The 18,648-nt window shown below is 40.6% G+C and overlaps 1 protein-coding gene across 1 annotated transcript in view; it reads left to right on the top strand.

Annotated features, from left to right (window-relative positions):
• The window catches only part of Shtn1 (shootin 1), an 89,461-nt gene that overhangs the window by 27,082 nt on the left and 43,731 nt on the right, over positions 1-18,648 (top strand). The window contains exons 6-10 of the mRNA XM_013017613.1: positions 1,399-1,567; positions 4,259-4,356; positions 6,183-6,264; positions 11,122-11,216; positions 16,989-17,135. Of these exons, the coding sequence (XP_012873067.1) occupies positions 1,399-1,567; positions 4,259-4,356; positions 6,183-6,264; positions 11,122-11,216; positions 16,989-17,135 (591 nt within the window). The remainder of the gene's footprint in view (positions 1-1,398; positions 1,568-4,258; positions 4,357-6,182; positions 6,265-11,121; positions 11,217-16,988; positions 17,136-18,648) is intronic.

Below are 18,648 nucleotides of genomic sequence, written 5' to 3'. Positions count from 1 at the left end.
CTTCAGCTCAAGGCTAGCACTCTACCACTTGAGCCACAGCGCCACTTCTGGCTTTTTCTGCTTATGTGGTGCTGAGGACTCGAACCCAGGGCCTCATGCATGCAAGGCAAGCACTCTACCACTGAGCCACCTTCCCAGCCCTCTTTCTAGTATTCTTAAATTTAGCACCTGTCTTGGTGGCCTGGCCAGTGGCTTTAGCAAGGAACTATGTTTGTGTTTCTACAGCCCATATCCTACTCTACATTAGAGAAAATAGTTGATTAGTTACTTCGATATGTGTAAATAAGAGAAAACGTTTTGTTTTCCAGTCTTGGGAAGAGAAAGCATTTTAAAAACACCTATTTTTCTTTTGTGGATATTGGGCCAAGTTTAATCTTTGTATGTGCTTTATATTACATATTTGTGCACAGAAGCATGTTAGCTAAAGACAGTGATGAATAGTTGAGTAACTAAAGTTAAAAACCCACTCATTTCTTTGCCAGGGAATAACAAATACATTTACAAATTAAGATTCCTTTTTGCTGCTGCATTAGAAGTCTTTTTGAAGGGCTCTGAACAGATAGCAGAAATCCATCTTGGACTAGCTTAGGCAAAGAAAAGGAGAAATGAAAGAATAGACAGTATATTGGAGATTCCTATTGGATCTATAAGCCAGGAGCAATTTGGGAATGGGCTGGAGACAAAGACTGAGGCCCTGAGGGAGATCCTTTCTCTATTAGTTTTCCCTGCCTCTTTGAACATCAGCTCTATTTGTGGATTGACTGAGACTACTTTCTCTTCTTAACTCTATAGTGGAATATGGTCATCAGTACCACTCAATAGCCAGACATAGAGCAATTCATTTCTGTCTTCTAGCCTTCAGACTTTTACAGGAAAGAGCTAATTGGCCAAGCTTGGGTCATGTGTCTAATCCCTGGATTGGCTACAGCCAATAGGATGAAGAACATTTTGTTTGTGTGTATGTGTGTATGTTCGTGTGGAAAGTAGTTGGGGGGAAGGGGGCTCCACAAAAACCAGGTAAACAATGAAGAAGAATTGTAATGCCCTCAAAGAGATAGCACTCTGTCAGATTCGCATGACATAAAGCATGTTTATAAAGACAATTATGATAGAAATATTAGTATTTCATCTGAATTCCTTATATTTCTTATTGGTTATGCTTGCTTAGCATCTCCACTTACGCTGGCTGTAATCCAGGTGTCAGGTTTTACTTAAAGTAATAAATTTAATATTAAAATGCATGCATAATGCCCTGTTTAATGAGTTCTAATTGTTATGCCCTGCTGTGAATGTTGATGAATACGTAAGACAAAAATACACTTAATTCGTCTATTGTTTAAAAATCCAAGAACCTCATTTGACTGCTGTTAAAATAACCGTTTTTGTATTTTGTCTTAGCTAAATAAAGAAAATAAGACACTAAAAAGAATCAGCATGTTATACATGGCCAAGCTGGGACCAGACGTAATAACGGAGGAGATAAATATCGATGAGGAGGATTCAGCCACCGACACAGAAGGTGCAGCTGAGATGTGTGTCTCAGTCCAGTGTCAGAAGCAAATCAAAGGTGAGATTCTACACTTCACTCCTGAGAACTTTCTTGAGGCCCATTACCATAATACTTCTTGCTTCGACTGTACATGAGAACTTTAAACACTATAGTGTCTGACTCTTACTGTCCCGCAATTCTGATTTACCTGAGGCCTGGGATGTGTATGTGTGTGTGTGGTGGGGGGGTCCTAACTAAGAATCATGACAGCGTATAACATTTGTGAGTTGCTTTCTTTTTAGAATTAGGTACTTCTGAAGGTGTTGTCTGGATAGAAGTAGTTATTTACCACATCCTTAAGAGTAAACCATGTGCCAACCTATTTTTATTATGTGAAAGAAACTATGGATAAAAATACATGTAGTAGGGCTGGGAAGGTGGCTCAGTGGTAGAGTGCTTGCCTTGTATATATGAGGCCCTGGGTTCAATTCCTCAGCACCACATAAGCAGAAAAAGCCAGAAGTGGCACTGTGGCTCAATTGGTAGAGTGCTAGCCTTGAGCTGAAGAACTGAGGGACAGTGCACAGACCCAGAGTTCAGACCACATGACCAGCAAAAATAAATAAAGTACACATAGTAAAGCCAGGTGCTGGTAGATCATGCTTGTAATCTTGGCTACTCTAGAGGCTGAGATCTGAGGATTGCAGTTTGAAGTCAGCCCAGGGCAGGAAAGGCCCTGGAACTCTTATGTCCAATTAACCACCAAAAAACTGGAAGTGATCATCTGACTCAAAATGAGAGAGCTCTAGCCTTGAGCAGAAATGTTCTGGGACAGTGAGTGCTCAGGCCTTGAGTTCAGGCCCCATGACCAAAGGGGAAAAAAAAAAACTAAAGTCACATAGTTGATCTGGACATTGTTGGTTGACACGTGTAATCCTAGCTATTCAAGAGACTGATCTGAGGACCATGATTTGAAGGCAGCCTGGCTAGAAAACTTCAGTTGCCTTGGGCAAAAAAGCTCACTGAGAACTTGGTAGCCTGAGGTCTTGAGTTCAGGCTGTGCACTCGCACGCACACGCGCACGCACACACACACACACACACAAATGTCTCTATAGCTCAAAGTGTAGTTCAGTGATACACATCAAACTCAGCATTCATAAGACAGCTCCTGAACAATGTGCGCACATGTTCATGGGTGTGTAACCAATATGCCTTTCTTTTTTTTGGGGGGGGGTCTTAACTCTGGGCCTGGGCACTGTCCCTAGCTCAAGTGGTAGAGCACTAGCCTTGAGCTGAAGACCTGAGGGACAGCACCCAGGCCTAGAGTTCAGGTACCACAACTGACCACAAAAAAAAAAAAAAGAGTCTCATGTACTTTCTTGCCCTGGCTGGCTTTGAACCATGATCCTCAGATCCTAGCCTCCTGAGAGGTAGGATTACAGGCGTGAGCCATTGGTGCCCAGCCTCAATATGCCTTTTATGTTGTTTTGGTCTCTTCCTTCCAAGACAACTCTCATTCAGTTAATGAGCTAAAAGCAATATTCAGTAGTAGACAAGCACCACATGGTTGCTCTAAGAAAAGATTACATGTTCCATCTTTATTAATTGTACACAGATTTTATTTCTACACGTATAGACACTTGGCTTATGTTGAAAGAAAACCAGTTCTTGTTAAATAATTATTGGATTGTTTAACTTAGAACACATCCAAGAGCAGTGTTTCTTTCTTGGAAGATAAAACTTCAGATGGAAGTGATTTTACTTGATTCTTCAGTCCCTTAAGCTAAGACAAAATAGAATTTGTTCTGGCATTCAAGTATTTTCTTGTTCATTGTTCGATCTTGAACAATGGGGTCTCATGTTCTTCCTTTTGGAATGAGCCAGCCAGTGGAGAAAGTGATTTAGAACTGAATTTCAAAACTTCTTCAAGCTGGGCTCATGTAAAAAATTTAATTCAGTTTATAAATAGCCACATAGCAGGTTTTCTTACTGCCCTTGGAGAAAGGTAGGAAATTAAAAGCCATTAAAAATGAAGTGACAAAACCCTAGTCCTAGGTGTAAACTTAAGTTGTCTGTGTTAATCTGGATATTTTTAAACATTTCAGTGGCAAAAGTAGCTTTAACCTAATGCCAGGAGCTTTTGACTGAGGGTCGCTAATACTTTCATTCTCCTAACACTTTTTTTAAATTAAATTTCAATACTAAAAAAATAGAAACAAATTAAGAAACAAAATACTCACATTTCTGGAGGGAAAATTACTAGCATTAACTCTTCTTTATATTTGCAAGTCAGTTCAAATAATGTTTAAGGGCTATAAATTGGCAGTGAGTCAGGCTCTTTTCCTTCAACTCAAAATCTCCAAGTTATTAACTGCCCAATTGTTTGTTTATATTGTATTGTGGCAAGAGCTCATGGTCATTATGAAATGAAAAAAAGAATCAGTACAATGCCTTAATTTGTTTTTGCTGGAAGCTTAACATTTTTACTTCCAAAATGTCAGATAGTTTTTTAGAACGTGGTTAGCTAGGTTGTAAAGAAAACTTGGTCTGGTCTATTTTAACATAAGGAGATTGTCTGAAATAAAATGATCACTAATGACTCCAAAAGTCCTATGAGCCTTTGATTCTTCATCTTCTTCCTAGCTGTTAAATAACCTTGTCTTTAAACTGCATATGAGCTGACTTTTTGACTTGTTTTGTCCAGATTGGTTTCTTCTTTGAAAAATAAGTGTCATTTCTACTATTTTTTCCCTTTTAAAAAATGCAGAACTTCGAGATGAAATTGTATCTGTTCAGGAAGAAAAGAAGAAGCTAGCTATTGAGCTGGAAAATCTCAAGAGCAAACTTGTAGAAGTAATGGATGAAGTATGTATCTCAGGCCGAAAGGCTAAAACCTTTCAACTTTTAAACTAAAAGCTAGATTGAAAACTGACTAGCCGAGTTAAACATTTGCTGTTGGAATCTGATTTCTGCTGGGAAAGCCATCTACCAGTTTTCCTCTCCTCTCTCCTAGTTCAGACTAATAAAAAGGTACAGAAAATAGGATCATGAACAACAGGGACCCACTCTGCAGGTTAATAAATTAGGACATTAAATAGCATTGGCTGCTTCTTGTTCCCTACTACTACTGCTTTTGGTGAAGAAGGAAGCATTTTACTTCTCCACTGGCTGCTGGTGCAGAGGGGAAGGCTGACTCTCTGCACACTTCCTGCACAGCTATAGATGGTACAAGGAAGAGTGTGTTCAGTGAGGATTTGAAGAACCTTTTGTTTTCCTCCTGAATTGTCATCGAGAAAAGGGCCACACGATTACCTTTTATTTGTACCTACCTTCATAATCTCCATTCACTTTGCCTTCCTGGTTCTCAGAGTCTATAGCCCAGAGTTTCCCAGCCCTTGTATAGCTACCTTCAGTGGCCTGCAAGGGTGCCAGGCACTGGTCTTGTCACTTGAGTAGCTGCATCCTTCATTCCCACCTGCATGCCCATCTTCCCTGAAGGTGCCACATGAGAAGGTTGAGAGGCAGTGCCACCAGCCTCCCAGCCCCTGCTGCTTTCCCTTTGTTTTGCCAAAACCTTGTTCTTATAGGAAAGAGGGAGGTAGCCATCTTGGAAAGGGAGTTTCTTGGTGAACAGTGTATACCACTTCCTAATTTAAATCCCAAGCAAAATCAGTTCACAGCCTAGAGGTGAGGAAGGATTCAGAACCCCTGGCCAATTCATTATCTTAGTTCCTTCCTTCCTTCCTTCCTTCTCCTCCCTCCCTCCCCCTCCCCCCTCTTTCTTTGTCTTTTTTTTTTATTGTGAAAATACCATACAGAGAGGTTATAATTACATGGGCAAGGTAATGAGTACATTTCTTTTTTTGAGGGGGGGGGTCTGGTCGTGGGCCTGAACTCTGGGCCTGGGCGCTGTCCCTCGGCTCTTCGGCTCAAGGCTAGTGCTCTACCACTTGAGCCACAGCGCCACTTCCGGCTTTTTTTCTTTTTGCTTATGTGGTGCTGAGGAATCGAACCCAGGGCCTCATGCATGCAAGGCAAGCGCTCTACCCCTGAGCCACCTTCCCAGCCCATGAGTACATTTCTTATCAAGCACTGTTGCCTCCTCCTTTGTTTCCCCTTGCCTTCCTTCCCATCTCCCCCCCACCCCTCCAACCTCTTCCCCCCTCCTTTCTTTCTTTAGTTAGTCATGGGGCCTGAACTCTGGGCCTGGGTGCTGTCCCTGAGCTCTTCAGCTCAAGGCTAGTTTCTTCCACTTGAGCCATAGCGCTACTTCCAGCTTTTTCTGTTTACATGGTGCTGAGGAATCAAACCCAGGGCCTCATGCATGCAAAGCAAAGCACTCTACCATGGAGCCACCTTCCCAGCCTGATTTGATACTTTTGGGATGATCTCTAGCATTAAAAATAGACACTGAATGTCTAGAGTGTGAGTACTGTCCTGATGAGGGACAAATGCCATCCATCCAGAATATGGGAGTATGATCGGTATTCACCACACATCCCAACATAAGGAGCCACCCTGCCATCTAGAGAACGGCCAAGCCACCACTGTCTCCTTTGAGGCAGTGCCTCCTGTCACATTGTCATGTCACGTGGCTGGGAAACTAGACAGCCTTTTGAGCGTCGCACATTGCCATCTGTCCTGTTTCACCATTTTGGACGTTCTCTCTCTTCCACATCTTGCATTTCTAGGTAAATAAAGTTAAACAAGAGAAGGCTGCTTTAAATTCAGAAGTTCTTGAACAGAGAAAAGTCTTAGAAAAATGCAACAGAGGTATGTATGTCTTCCTGGTTTTTGTTCTCGAGCATGTACGTGATGTGTTTTCTGTATTTGTATATGGTGTCATTTTACACAGTGCTCTACAGATCCTCATAACCAGATTCTCCTCTCCTCGCTTGAGTCTCCCCAGCAGTGAATTCTTCTCATTCCTATTATTTTTGTCATTGGAGACACTTAAATGTGGTTTTCTTGAGTCCACTCATTTTGAAACTTCAAATAGAAAAACACTTCCTCTGTTCTATGTGTATCTGGGACCGTGGGCATTTTTGCTGTTCCTACAGTGTCAACTTATTTGACAGGTTCTTTAGTGAGTTAGGAAATCTAGGTTATTTAGTCAATCCAGAATTGATTAGGACATCTACAGAAGTACATGCGACATGATTACATTTTAAATGAAGAGGGTGTTTGGATGGAAAGGGGTCTATGGGAAAGGGCGAGAAGAGTTGGACATGCAACGTATACTTGCTCTGAGCTCTTGTACATTTCTTGTTTGTGTACCTGAAATCTATTTCTCAGCTATCTGCAGTCAGCACCATGAACAAACCCAGGGCAAAATTTGATAGTCATGGGGAAAGTCAGACCTGGCCTCATTGAAAGATGGAAGTGTTCATGATGTCTGCTTGCAGAGGGAACTGTATGACTTTGTCAACTGTGACCCATCATCAAGTCTCCTCCTGTGTAAGATGGGGAATGATGCCAAAGTGCAGTTCTGCAAAAGTTGTTCTAAGGGAGGGGGCTGTATTAGTCCATTTTCTGTTGCTATTATAAAATACCAGAGGCTAGCTGCTTGATAGAGAAGAAAAGGTTCAGAGATTCAAGAGCAGGCCATCAGTCTCTGGCTGTGGTGAGGCCTTCCTTGTTGAGGTCACACCGTGGTGGATGGCGTCACCACCGTGGCTGTGTGGGTATGCTAGAAAGACAGGAGGTCATTGCCTTTGGGGGGAGGGGGGCAGTCTTACACTTTTAATAACAAGCCCCTCTGGTGAGAACTCACTCACTCCATGGGTAATCCCTTCTGGGGCTGCTGACTGCACCTCCATTTACCTGATCACCCTGCAGTACACTCCCCTCTTAAAGGCCCCATCACCTCTTGGTCCCCCCACCGGGAACCAAATATTCAGCACATAACCTTGGAGAATAAACTGAATAACCTTGGAGAATAAACTGAAGCTCTGATACTAACAGGATATCCTTTATGACCCACAGGGCTTTCATTGTCTTTCATGGTAGTGCACTACCTTGGTGTCATTCCTTGCCTGAGTCTTTGTACTGAAAGGCGCTGTAATTGAGAGTGGAAAGTGGGTTAGGTTGTGGCGTTTCTTCAGGTCCTACCTTCTTTACAGATAGGAGGATTTGCTGTCCTGCTGCGGTGGGCTAGAACAGGGGGCTGTGGGGGTCAGTCATATGGCCCTTGCCTGCAGGGAGCCGAGGGGCTCTAGGGAGAGAGGATGTGTGTGAACAAATAAATACACTATAGGACCAACTTCATGTCTACAAAATCCAAGTCAGCGGGACCTGGTCATGTGACAATTCTCTTTTTATTACAGTGTTCTGGACATAGGAAAGAACGTCAATTATCTAGCCCAGGGCTTCAGACAGTCAGAGTCTTCATTGTTTTCTTTGCGAAATTTCTTTTTTTAAATAGGTTTGAAAATCATTTAGCTCTCAGGGCCCTATAATTCACATCCCAACCTACCACTTACATGACTTTACCTGAGTAAGACTCCTCGCCTTCCGTCTGAGGAGGCAGTAGATTTACAGAGTGCAGAGTTTGAAATTCTATGTCATTAAGCACCAAACCTGTCCTTAGTCAGTTAGGCTTGAAGTGCGCAGCAGAACAGTGAGTGAAAGCAGCCATTAAGGGGGCCTTGGAGAGATGTTATTGCTGTGACTCGGCTCAAGATTGAGGGGAGGCCAGGCCAGAAGCAGACAGAGGCTGTACCTTTGGAATCCCTATGGGTACCACAGCTCCCTCCTGCCTATCTATACCATTTCTTAACAGGGCGGGCCACCAAATGTCAAATGTAGCAAAAAATCACAAGTTGCTTTGATTGACAGGACCTTCATGTTGAAGGCTGATGTCCTCCAGTAATGCTTCAATGCCGAGCTCCATAATGTGGGCCTGAATGAAGCTAAGGCTATTAAAAATGATCAGTTCTTCAACCGGGTCCTCTTGGCTCATGCCTGTAATGCTAGCTACTCAGAAGGCTGAGATCTGAGCATTGTGGTTCAAAGCCAGCCCAGGCAGGAAAGTCTGTGAGACTTATCTCTAGTTAACCACCAGAAAACCAGAAGTGGCTCCGTGACTCAAGTGGTAGAGTGCTAGCCTTGAGCTAAAGAGCTCAGGGACAGCGCCCAGGCCCAGAGTTCAAGCCCCATGACTCACACACACACACAGAAATCAATTTTTCTTTCTATTTGTCTGCCTGTCTATGCACATACATACATATATGCACATGTATGTAGATATATGTGTGGGTATGGGTATATATATGTATATATTCTTTCTATTGGATAATTCAGTTTTGTTGGAAAATTTAAATTCATAGAGGAAAAGAAAAAATTTAACCTTTGTAATCTAAAGGTAAATACATTTGATGGATAGATAGATATACAGTGTATATTCTTCTAATAAAAAAAAAACCGGCATAAGCTGGGTACCTGTGGCTCATATCTATTATCGTTGCTACTCAGGAGGCTGAGATCTAAGGATTATGGTTCAAAACCAGCCTAGGCAAGAAAGTCTGTGACACTTATCTTCATTAATCACCAAAAAGCTGGAAGTGGAATTGTGGCAGAGCTCTGCTTGAGCAATAAATAAACTCAGAGATACAGCCCAGGTCCTGCATTCAAGCCACAGGGCTGGGGCACATGTATGCACACACACACACACACACACACACACACACATGTGTGTGTGTGTATACATATATATCCATATATATCCATATATATATATACATTTTTGTTATATATCTTCTAATGTATATGGAAGAAAAAGAACGCCAGCAAATGAAATCTGTATCTTTCTTCCAACATAGAAGCCCCTGAATGTCTCTTTATCCTCATACTCCATCCTTGAAGCTTTTATCATTTCCTTTCTCTTATTTGTAGTTTTGCCAAACATACATGTATCCTTAGACAGCACATTAATGAAGCATGCTTTTCACTTGATGGAAGTGCAGTGATTTTGCATATGACCTCTGTTACTGTTGGTGTTCGTGAGATTCATCTGTGTTGAAGGACGTAGCTGGGACATGTTTATTTTCACTAGTGCATAGTATTTCATGAGCTAACTATACCAAAATTCCAGTGTCTTATTGTCAGATAATGTCTCCAGTTATTTATTTATTTGCTTTTTGCCATTCTGAGTCATGCTGTTATGAAAAGTCTTCCACATTTTTTTCTGGAACATATGTCTAAGAGTTTTTCCACAGTGGGTGCCAAATGTCAAGTCTTACGTTCAGTTTCAATTATAAGTACATCTGCTAGTTTATACTCCTTTTATATTTTTATACTTATAATTGTTTTGTGTCCTCTTCCCACTTCATAAAAGCCACATTCTACCAGTGTTTTCATGTTTACCAATTCCTCCCTTCATGTATAAGGGGGCTTTGTTTACTTTGCATTTCACAAGTTCTAACACAGGTGAAAATCTTTCCTCATGTCTGCCCTGTGCCTCCTCCCCTGTGAAATGCTTTTGAGGTCTCTCATCTGTGACTTTAAAAACAAAAATGAATTCATTTTGCACTAATTATTTACTACTTAAAATACATCACAAGTCTCTTTCCTTTCCATTCCTGTGTTCATTACAATACAATTTTGATGAAAGAGTCATTTTTTTTGTAGTACAGTTTAATTGATGCTTGGATATTAGGAGATTCCAGTGTTTTTGGCGATGATATGAACATTTTTGCAAACAAATCTGTGTGTGTGTGCTTAGGATTTTTTTGTGTGTGGAGGGGGCAGTACTGAGTTTTAAATTCATAGCTTTACACTGCAAGGCAGATACTCTCCTGCTTTTAGCCACACTTCCAGCCCTTTGGGTTCTGGTTGTTTTTGAGATAGGGTCTCACATTTTTCCCATGGCCAGCCTGGACCCCAATCTTCTATTTACCTTTGCTACCATACCTAGTATGATAAGTGGGTTTCACCACACCCAGCTGTTGGTTGTGATAGGTCTTGCAAGATTTTTTTTTTTTTTTGCTTGGACCACTATGGAACAACAATCCTGATCTCAGCCTCCCAAGTCTCTGGTACAAGTCTTCACACTCAACTGTGGGTGAGAAAGAGGTCTTGTAACCTTTTGGCCTGGGCTGGTCTTGAACTGTGATTCTCCCAATCTCTACCCTAAGTAGATAGCATTACAGATATAAGCACCTTTTAGGAGAGGGATTTCTAGAAGTAGAATTGTTGAGTCAAAGAGTATAAATAGTGTTTGTTTATTTTAATCTTGCTAGTACTAGGGCTTGAACTCAGGGCCTAGGCACTGTCCCTTAGTCCCCCCACCCCCAAAGGCTAGTATTCTACCCCTTATACCACAGCTACACTTTCACTTTTTGATGATTCATTGGAGATAAATCTCAATACTACCTGAGATGTCTTTGGACCACAATCCTCAGATCTCAGTCTTCTGAGTAGTTAGGATTGCAGGAACCTGGCTAGCTTTTGGTTTTTGATTGACATTGCCAACATGTCTTCCAGATAGCTTTTTATCAACTTATACTCCAAGTAGGATTGAAGGAGGTAAGTAGCCTGCTGGGCTATGTGGGCTTCCTTCCAGACTTTTGTACTCGTGTTCTGATCATCTGTGCTGCATACTGCCTCTTGTTTTTCCCTCCTGTATTGAAGTGTCCATGTTAGCTGTGGAAGAGTATGAGGAGATGCAGGTGAACCTGGAACTGGAGAAAGACCTTCGGAAGAAAGCCGAGTCATTTGCACAAGAGGTGGGTGTGTTGTAAATACCTCATCTCTCTTTTTTTAAAGAGGCTCTGCAGGTAACATGGGGGGGAAAGGTACATTGTCAGATAGGAGGAATAGAGCTCTTGTGTCCTACAGCAGAGTAAGGGAATTGAAATTACAGTAATTACTGTATGTTTTGTAAAGAACTCAGAGATAGGCTTTTTATTTTGTCAGTTGTGGGGCTTGAACTCTGGGCCTGGGTGCTGTCCCTCAGCAATTCAGCTCAAGGCTAGCACTCTACCACTGAGCCATATAGCCACTTCTGGTTTTTAGTGATTTATTAGAGATAAGAGTCTCATGGACTTTTCCTGCCCAGGCTGGCTTTGAACCATGATCCTCAGATCTCAACCTCCTGAGTAGCTAGGATTACAGGCGTGAGCCACTGGTGCCCGACTAAGATAGGCATTTTGAAGGTAACCCAAATAGTAAATGTTGAAGGAGATGGAAATGTACTTATCCTGATTTGATCACTATACATTATATACATGAATCAAATTATCATAGTATACATCATAACTGCATGATTATTATGTCAGTTAAAAAAATAAAAACCCCCTTTTTGAGGCTGCTTGATAATTTACCACTTTAATGAAGACCCACCTGAATGCGGGAGGCAGCTGTGCTGGGTTTGGAATTTTGGTCATGTTGGATGTTGGTTCTGTGACCATCCCCCCTCTCCCCCCAAAAGCTGGCTTTAACCTCTTGGGACTTGTCACTGTAATATTGGTGCTGCTACAAATTGAACAGAGTTGATTTTGGAATCAAATGGAGCAATTAAAACATTTCATAAATAATCAAATACTCTGTATGGAAAAGGAGTTGCCTTTAGAGATAGCCATAAGTTGTGGTGAAAGTCAGCTGGAAGACAGGACATCTCTTGGTTACAGATAACTTTGAGAATCAGACCACATCTCCATGTGTCGTCTCAGATCACAGTGAGGTGGGATCAGCCATTGTCTGCTGTTCTCATTCAAGCTGCTTCTTCCACTGCTTGTGGAACACGGCCATGTTGTACAGCCATTGTGTCAGCCTTTCATCCATGTAATCATTTCCCTCTGCTGCTCTAGATAAGCCTTGAGCTCCTCTACTTACACCTGACCTTGTTGGTATGTGCAGTTGGGTATTCTGTGGCTTGGAGCTGCCCTGCAATGGGAGCTCCACCCTGCATAAATACTTTGAATCGGTCCCTCATATGGGTTGCAGGAAGTAGCTGAGGAAATGTGGAGTATGTAGGTAGTCATAGGGAAAAGTATCCAAGACACAGAAAGAAGATATGGGGGTAATAGAAATGACATTTGACAATCAGATTATGGTTTTGTGGAAGGGGGGGGGAGCCTTTCTGTGCTTGAGTGTGCTAGCAGTGTTCACTATGCTAGCAGTGAACTCTCCAGAAGGTTTAGTCCAAGTGCATCTGATTTGAAATATCATGACCCATTTTATTCAAGGGAGTTTAATGAGAAGTGAGTGAATGCTGTTCTCATTTTACTTGTAAGAAAGGAAAAAGAATCCAAGTGTGTCAAGCACTCTGTTGGGAGCGGCAGCAATATAAACAATGTGACTGCATGCACAGTGCCAGGAGAGGGAGGTCTGGTAAACAGAAGGGTAGGGATAAAGCAAAGGCCCCTCCATTGCAAAATTAAACAGATCCGCTAAGCTTGACCCGAATGCCAGGGTGTTATCTCAAGACATTTGCAATCTCCCATATGCTGTTATTTCAATGACGTTAGACTACAAAACAGCTCGAAGAAAATCTTGAAGGCCGTGCTATAGCTGAGAAGACAGATGGGAGAAGCAAGATTCCAGGAAGAGGGTCAGAAATGGAGTGATTTCCTCAGCCATTCACCTGTAGTGTGTTAAGCCTTGGGGATGGGTGGTGACAGTGAGACGGGCCATCAGGCCAACCCAGCGCAGGAGGCAGGAGGTAGGTCGGTGGCTGAGGCGGGAAGGCTTATGTTACTGCTAGCATAGACATTTACAGTGGTGCCTGATACTTTTACAGTGTCTAGCTTTGGTCTACAAAATAATGAAAAGAAAGCTTTTTAAAATAATAGCACTCAATGGGAACAAGTATGGTTTCCCTTTCCCGTAGATTGCAGATTCTCAGATTTGCAACATGGTGCACTCACTTTGTTCATGGCTAGCACTCTTAACCACTGGAGCCATACCTCCAGCCCAACGTTTTGCTGGTTAATTGGAATAGAATTACAGGTTTAAGCCACTGTACTTAACATTTTTAATTGCAAAAGGAATACATGTATATGCATATATACATATGTATGTATATAAACACATACATTTGGAAAAAAATATAACCGGTTCTCAAGTATGTTAAGAAACAGTTGAAAGTTTTTCCACTTCTACTAATATACTCATTTAAAATAGAACAAAGAACTCAATCTTCCACAAGAAAAAAATTAAATTGTCTTCAGAACTATATTATTTTTAAAATTTCCCTAACATACTCCCAATTTTTAATATAATGTTCTTATACTTTTTAATGTATTTATCTTGCTACTCAGTATGGTGTTTCTTTTTAAAGATATAGATGCTTTAATATGTATTCCCAGTAACCTATAAAACTATTATGCAAATGTTTTTTTCCCTTCTGTATAAGTCAGCTAATAGTGGAGTGTTATTTTGTAAACAGTGAATTATACATTAGCAACCTAAGATCTTTCTTCTCCACTCTTTGCAAAGATTTGTGAAATTTCTCAGAAATTCTGGTGCCTGCGGGTATCGTTGTCAGATTAGAGACCCACTTCCTATCTGTACCTCATGAACTCAAAGCCAAGTTCCTTCGTGTTTGGTGAATAAATTTTCTTGAGATTTTTTTTTTAGAAGAGTAGTTATTTAGACTTTTTTTTAAAAAATATTTTTTATTAGCATCTGTTAGTGGGATGGGGGGGTTCATGTGATACTTCTTTCATGCATATGAGATACTCCATCAAACTCACCACCTCTACTGCTCCCCCAGGATTCATTGTTCTATTTACATATATGCAAATAAGGCACTTGGACAGCATTCCCTCATTCATCCTTTGTATTGCCACCCCCCCTTCCTGTTGGTAACCCTTACCACACAGCAGCTATTTTTCTTGTCATTCATTTTTTTCATCATTGGGAAATGTATATTAATTATACAAAGGAGTTACACCATGGTATTTCACATATTTGCATATTATTCTTTATTCAAATTGTTTATATTTTAGTCAGATTTAGAGATTTTGTGTGTGTATGTGTGTGCTCGTGTATGCGTGTGTGTACCTACACTGGGGCTTGAACTTAAGGCCTCTAGCTCTTGCTCAGCATTTTTCAGTCACAGTGGGGGGCCCCTACTACTTGAACCTTTGCCTCCATTTCAGGCTTTTTGATAGTTACTTCGCACTAACGGTCTCTCATATTTGTCACCTCAGCTGGCTTGGAACAGTGATTCTCAGATCTTAGCCTCTTGAGTAGTTAGGATTATAGATAGGAGCCACTAGGGCCTAGCTTATATATTTTATATATAATTTTATTTTTAATTTTAATATCTTGAGGTTTAGAAATCTAAAGACAATAGAATGGATATTATTTTCTTTTAAATTAGGACTTTTACTTAAAGGAAGACTTCCATTTGTATATTTATATACTTCCCCTTGTAATATTATTATAAGGGATTTTGCAAAAGAAATTCACACGATTAATATTTCTAAGATGTGATGTCATATAGTTTGACTCTTGTCTCCAAAACGATACAGACGAAGTAATTTGTAATTGATGTTGAGCAAGTGCTTGTGGAAAACTTCCCTTTTCTCACAAGAAGGAAGCAAAACCCAAGGATTCATCTCTGCACCTCTCTCCTGCAGAAGCGAGGGTGGAGTAAAGGAAGAATGTGGGCTTCTTGGACCACACAAAATGGTCCATGGGAGTTGGGCACTGGTAGCTCACACCTATAATTCTAACTACTCAAGAGGCAGAGATCTGAGGATTGTGGTTCAAAACCAGCCCAGGAAGGAAAGTCCACGAGACTATCTCTAATTAACCACCAGAAAACCGGAAGTATTGCTGTGGCTCAAAGTGATAGAGTTCTAGCCTTGAGCAAAAGCGCTCAGGGACAGAACCCAGGCCCTGAATTCAAGCCTCACAACCAACCCTCCCCCCTCCAAAAACAAAACTGTCTATGGGCCTGTGTGAATTTGCAGTGGGTTTAGTTTGTTTTTTTTTTTGCAGAACACATTCAGTTGAGTAGGCTTTTCATAAATCCCTAAACAGGCAAGGACTGAGTGCTCCTGCCGATTTTCCCCTTCCTAAGACAGTGTACTGGACAGGAAACGAGAGGGTCTCGCTTTATTGTATTCATAATTTTTGACTTGAAAATCAACACTGGCAAAGGATCAAGCTTGAGGATTGTCTAAATCATTCAAGCTCTCGTCTTAATACATGAAGGTGGTTAAAATATTTTTTTGTCTCAGATTTCACTTACTGACTTTTTCTGTTCCCTGATGGGTAGAATTACTGAACAAACTGATATATGCTGTACAGCAAGTTGTTTTTCCATACAGATCTTATGCCAGACTGTGTTCTTTTCAATGCTGTTAAGAATCTGAAAATGGGAAGTTCTGCTGTTCAGAAATTGTAGAGTGGGAAAATGTTTCAGAGATTGCCAGACATTTCATGCTTGGAATCACCTGCTGGTTTACTATAGTATAGTGTAAACAACAACAACAAAAAAAAAGAAATAAGAAATGAATAGAGAGAGTTATTGGAGCTGGGTGCTCGTGGCTCACTCCTATTATCTTAACTGCTCAACAGGGTGAGACCTGGAGGGTGGTGGTTCAAAGGCAGCCTGGGCAGAAAGTTTTGTGAGACTCCCATCTGCAGTTTACCAGCAAAATGTCAGACTGGAGGTGTAGCTCAAGCGGTAGATTGCCAGCTTTGAGCAAGAAAGCAGATTGAGAGGGTTCAGTCCTAAGTTCAAACCCTGGTACTGACACAAAAGAAAAAAAAAAGCATGTTGATTTTGGTCATGTCAAAATGTGAGAATTGGATGAATAGTATGTATTGCTTAATAAATTGCTCTGTGTATACAAGCATACTTCCAGCCTTCTCGGCATTCCTCTTCTGTGAACAACTTTTGTCACTGAGTGAAAATAATTGGTTTAAAACTAAACAGGAAGTCTAATAAATAGCAGGGGATATTATTCAGGATGCTAAGAATATTGGCTTGTAAATCAGACAGACCTAGTTTTAAATCCTGATTTTTACCGTTTATATGTATCTTTGGGAAAGTTGTTCATCCCCTCTGAGCCTATTTCAGTATCAGTAATAGTATCCCCTTGGCAAAATGGTTCCAAATACAGATATTATTGTGAATATAAGATTATCTCTGCTGCATTTATCATAGTGTTTAGTAAATGTTACCTATTCATGATACTCGTTAACTCATGTTTGGTTAAAGCAATGCATATAGAACCATGAGTAGAATTCCTGGCATAAGGTAAAATTTTGGCGCCTTAGCTACTATGTTAAATAGTGATAATATTAAAAACTGAAATCTAAGATTCGTTTATTCTATAAACACCTCCTTTGGGGCAGGGCTAAGGCACTGAAGGTTAGGAATATCATAATAAGAACTCCACAGCCTGCCCTTGGCTCTGTTACAGATTGGGGAATAGTGGGATTGAGTGGAGATCTATGGGTTTTTTTTTCTTTTTTTGTTCTAATTTTTTATTGTGAAAATACCGTAAGATCTATGTTTTTGTAATGAATTTTTGCAGATGTTCATTGAGCAAAACAAGCTGAAGAGACAAAGCCGCCTGCTGTTGCAGAGCTCCGTCCCTGACCAGCAGCTTGTGCAAGCGCTAGATGAAAACGCAAAACTCGTCCAGCAGCTTGAAGAGGAAAGAATTCAGCATCAGCAAAAGGTAACAGATTTCATGCTGGAGTTATAGAGACACACTTGTTTTAAAATGAGAGGCATCGGTCCATATCTTGTGTCTTATTAATTTCTTCTAAGCAACTTTCAGAAAAAGAAAGCTACCAAGGGAATTTAGTGTATTGCCCAACTAAAATTTCTAGCATACTTTTGTAGACTTTATAATAACCTTGAAACTGGTCATTGAAGAGAGATCTTAGCAAAACAGGGTAAAGATACATGATTCAAAAATGAGATAAAATGGATGGAACTAGATTATAGGTGCCTTGCACCTATAATCCTAACTAGTCAGGATGCTGAGAGCTGAGCCTTGTAGTTTGAAACCAGCCTGGGTGGACAAACCTATGAGATTCTTACCTCCAGTTAAACCACCAAAAAGGCTGAAATGGGAGGTGAATGAGAACACAACGTCCTAAGTTCAAGCACCAATCCCAGTGCATGCATGTGTGTGCACATGTGCGTGTGCACACACACACACACGCTCACACACACGCAGTGATGATGATGATGATGATATATGAGTGCAAAAAGTAGCATTCAATGGGACAGGTAGGGAAAAGGAGGATAATGGAAGATGTAGACGTATGTTACTTTTACACGCACACAGAAATATAGCATAATGAAATCCATCAAATACTGTTTGAAAAGGGAGAGTTAGAAAGAATGTGTTAATATTGCACTGTATCCCTCTGTAGAATCATCACCTTGAAATCCCCCTGCCGTATTAATTCATGCTAATATTTTTAAAGAAAGGACCACAAAAACTTTCTTTTATAAATGTAGTGTGGAAATAGGCTTTTTGGGAAGACATGTGTTTTTTGGAGAGCTTGTTGGAGGCCATAGGTCTTACTCCAAGAAGAAAGGACAGAAAAGTTACAGCATGCAGAAAAAGTTAAAGAAACTTAAGATTATTTAAGAATCCCACACTTTGGTGTATGTCTAAATTATGCATATATATAATTTCATGAGTATATAGTCTGCTTAGATGGAATTGTACCACATACTATTCTATAACCTTTTCAATTGGCAAAATATATCTTCTCATGCTAAGGTATGTGATTTTAAATGGTTGTCTAGAATTTCATTTAATGAACATTATAGTTCATCAAGTCTATAATATTGGTAGGTATTTAGGCTATTTCCAGCTATTTACTATTATAATTAGTGAATATATTTGCACATTTGTCTGAATTTTTTTTCTTCAGTGCTAGAGAATGAACCCTGTACATGTTAGACAAGTGCTCTACCACTGAGCCACAATCCCAACCCCTGTCTGAATCTAAACAGAACAAAACAATTTTCTAACAAGGGTATTACTGGAGCAGAGTCTTTCCCTCTTTTTTTTTTTGAAGATTTTTGGTACTTTTTAGCAAATTATAATTGTAGTTCACCAAGCGTCTTTAAAAATGAAAATGGATGCAGAAGTATTAATCTGGTGTGTGTGTGTGTGTGTGTGTTTGTGTGCTGGTGTGTGTGTGTGTGTGTGTGTGTGTGTGTGTGTG

This window comes from Dipodomys ordii, unplaced genomic scaffold (assembly GCF_000151885.1).
Source record: "Dipodomys ordii isolate 6190 unplaced genomic scaffold, Dord_2.0 Scaffold36, whole genome shotgun sequence".
Taxonomy (NCBI): domain Eukaryota; kingdom Metazoa; phylum Chordata; class Mammalia; order Rodentia; family Heteromyidae; genus Dipodomys; species Dipodomys ordii.
This window is presented reverse-complemented; position numbering and strand designations above follow the sequence as displayed.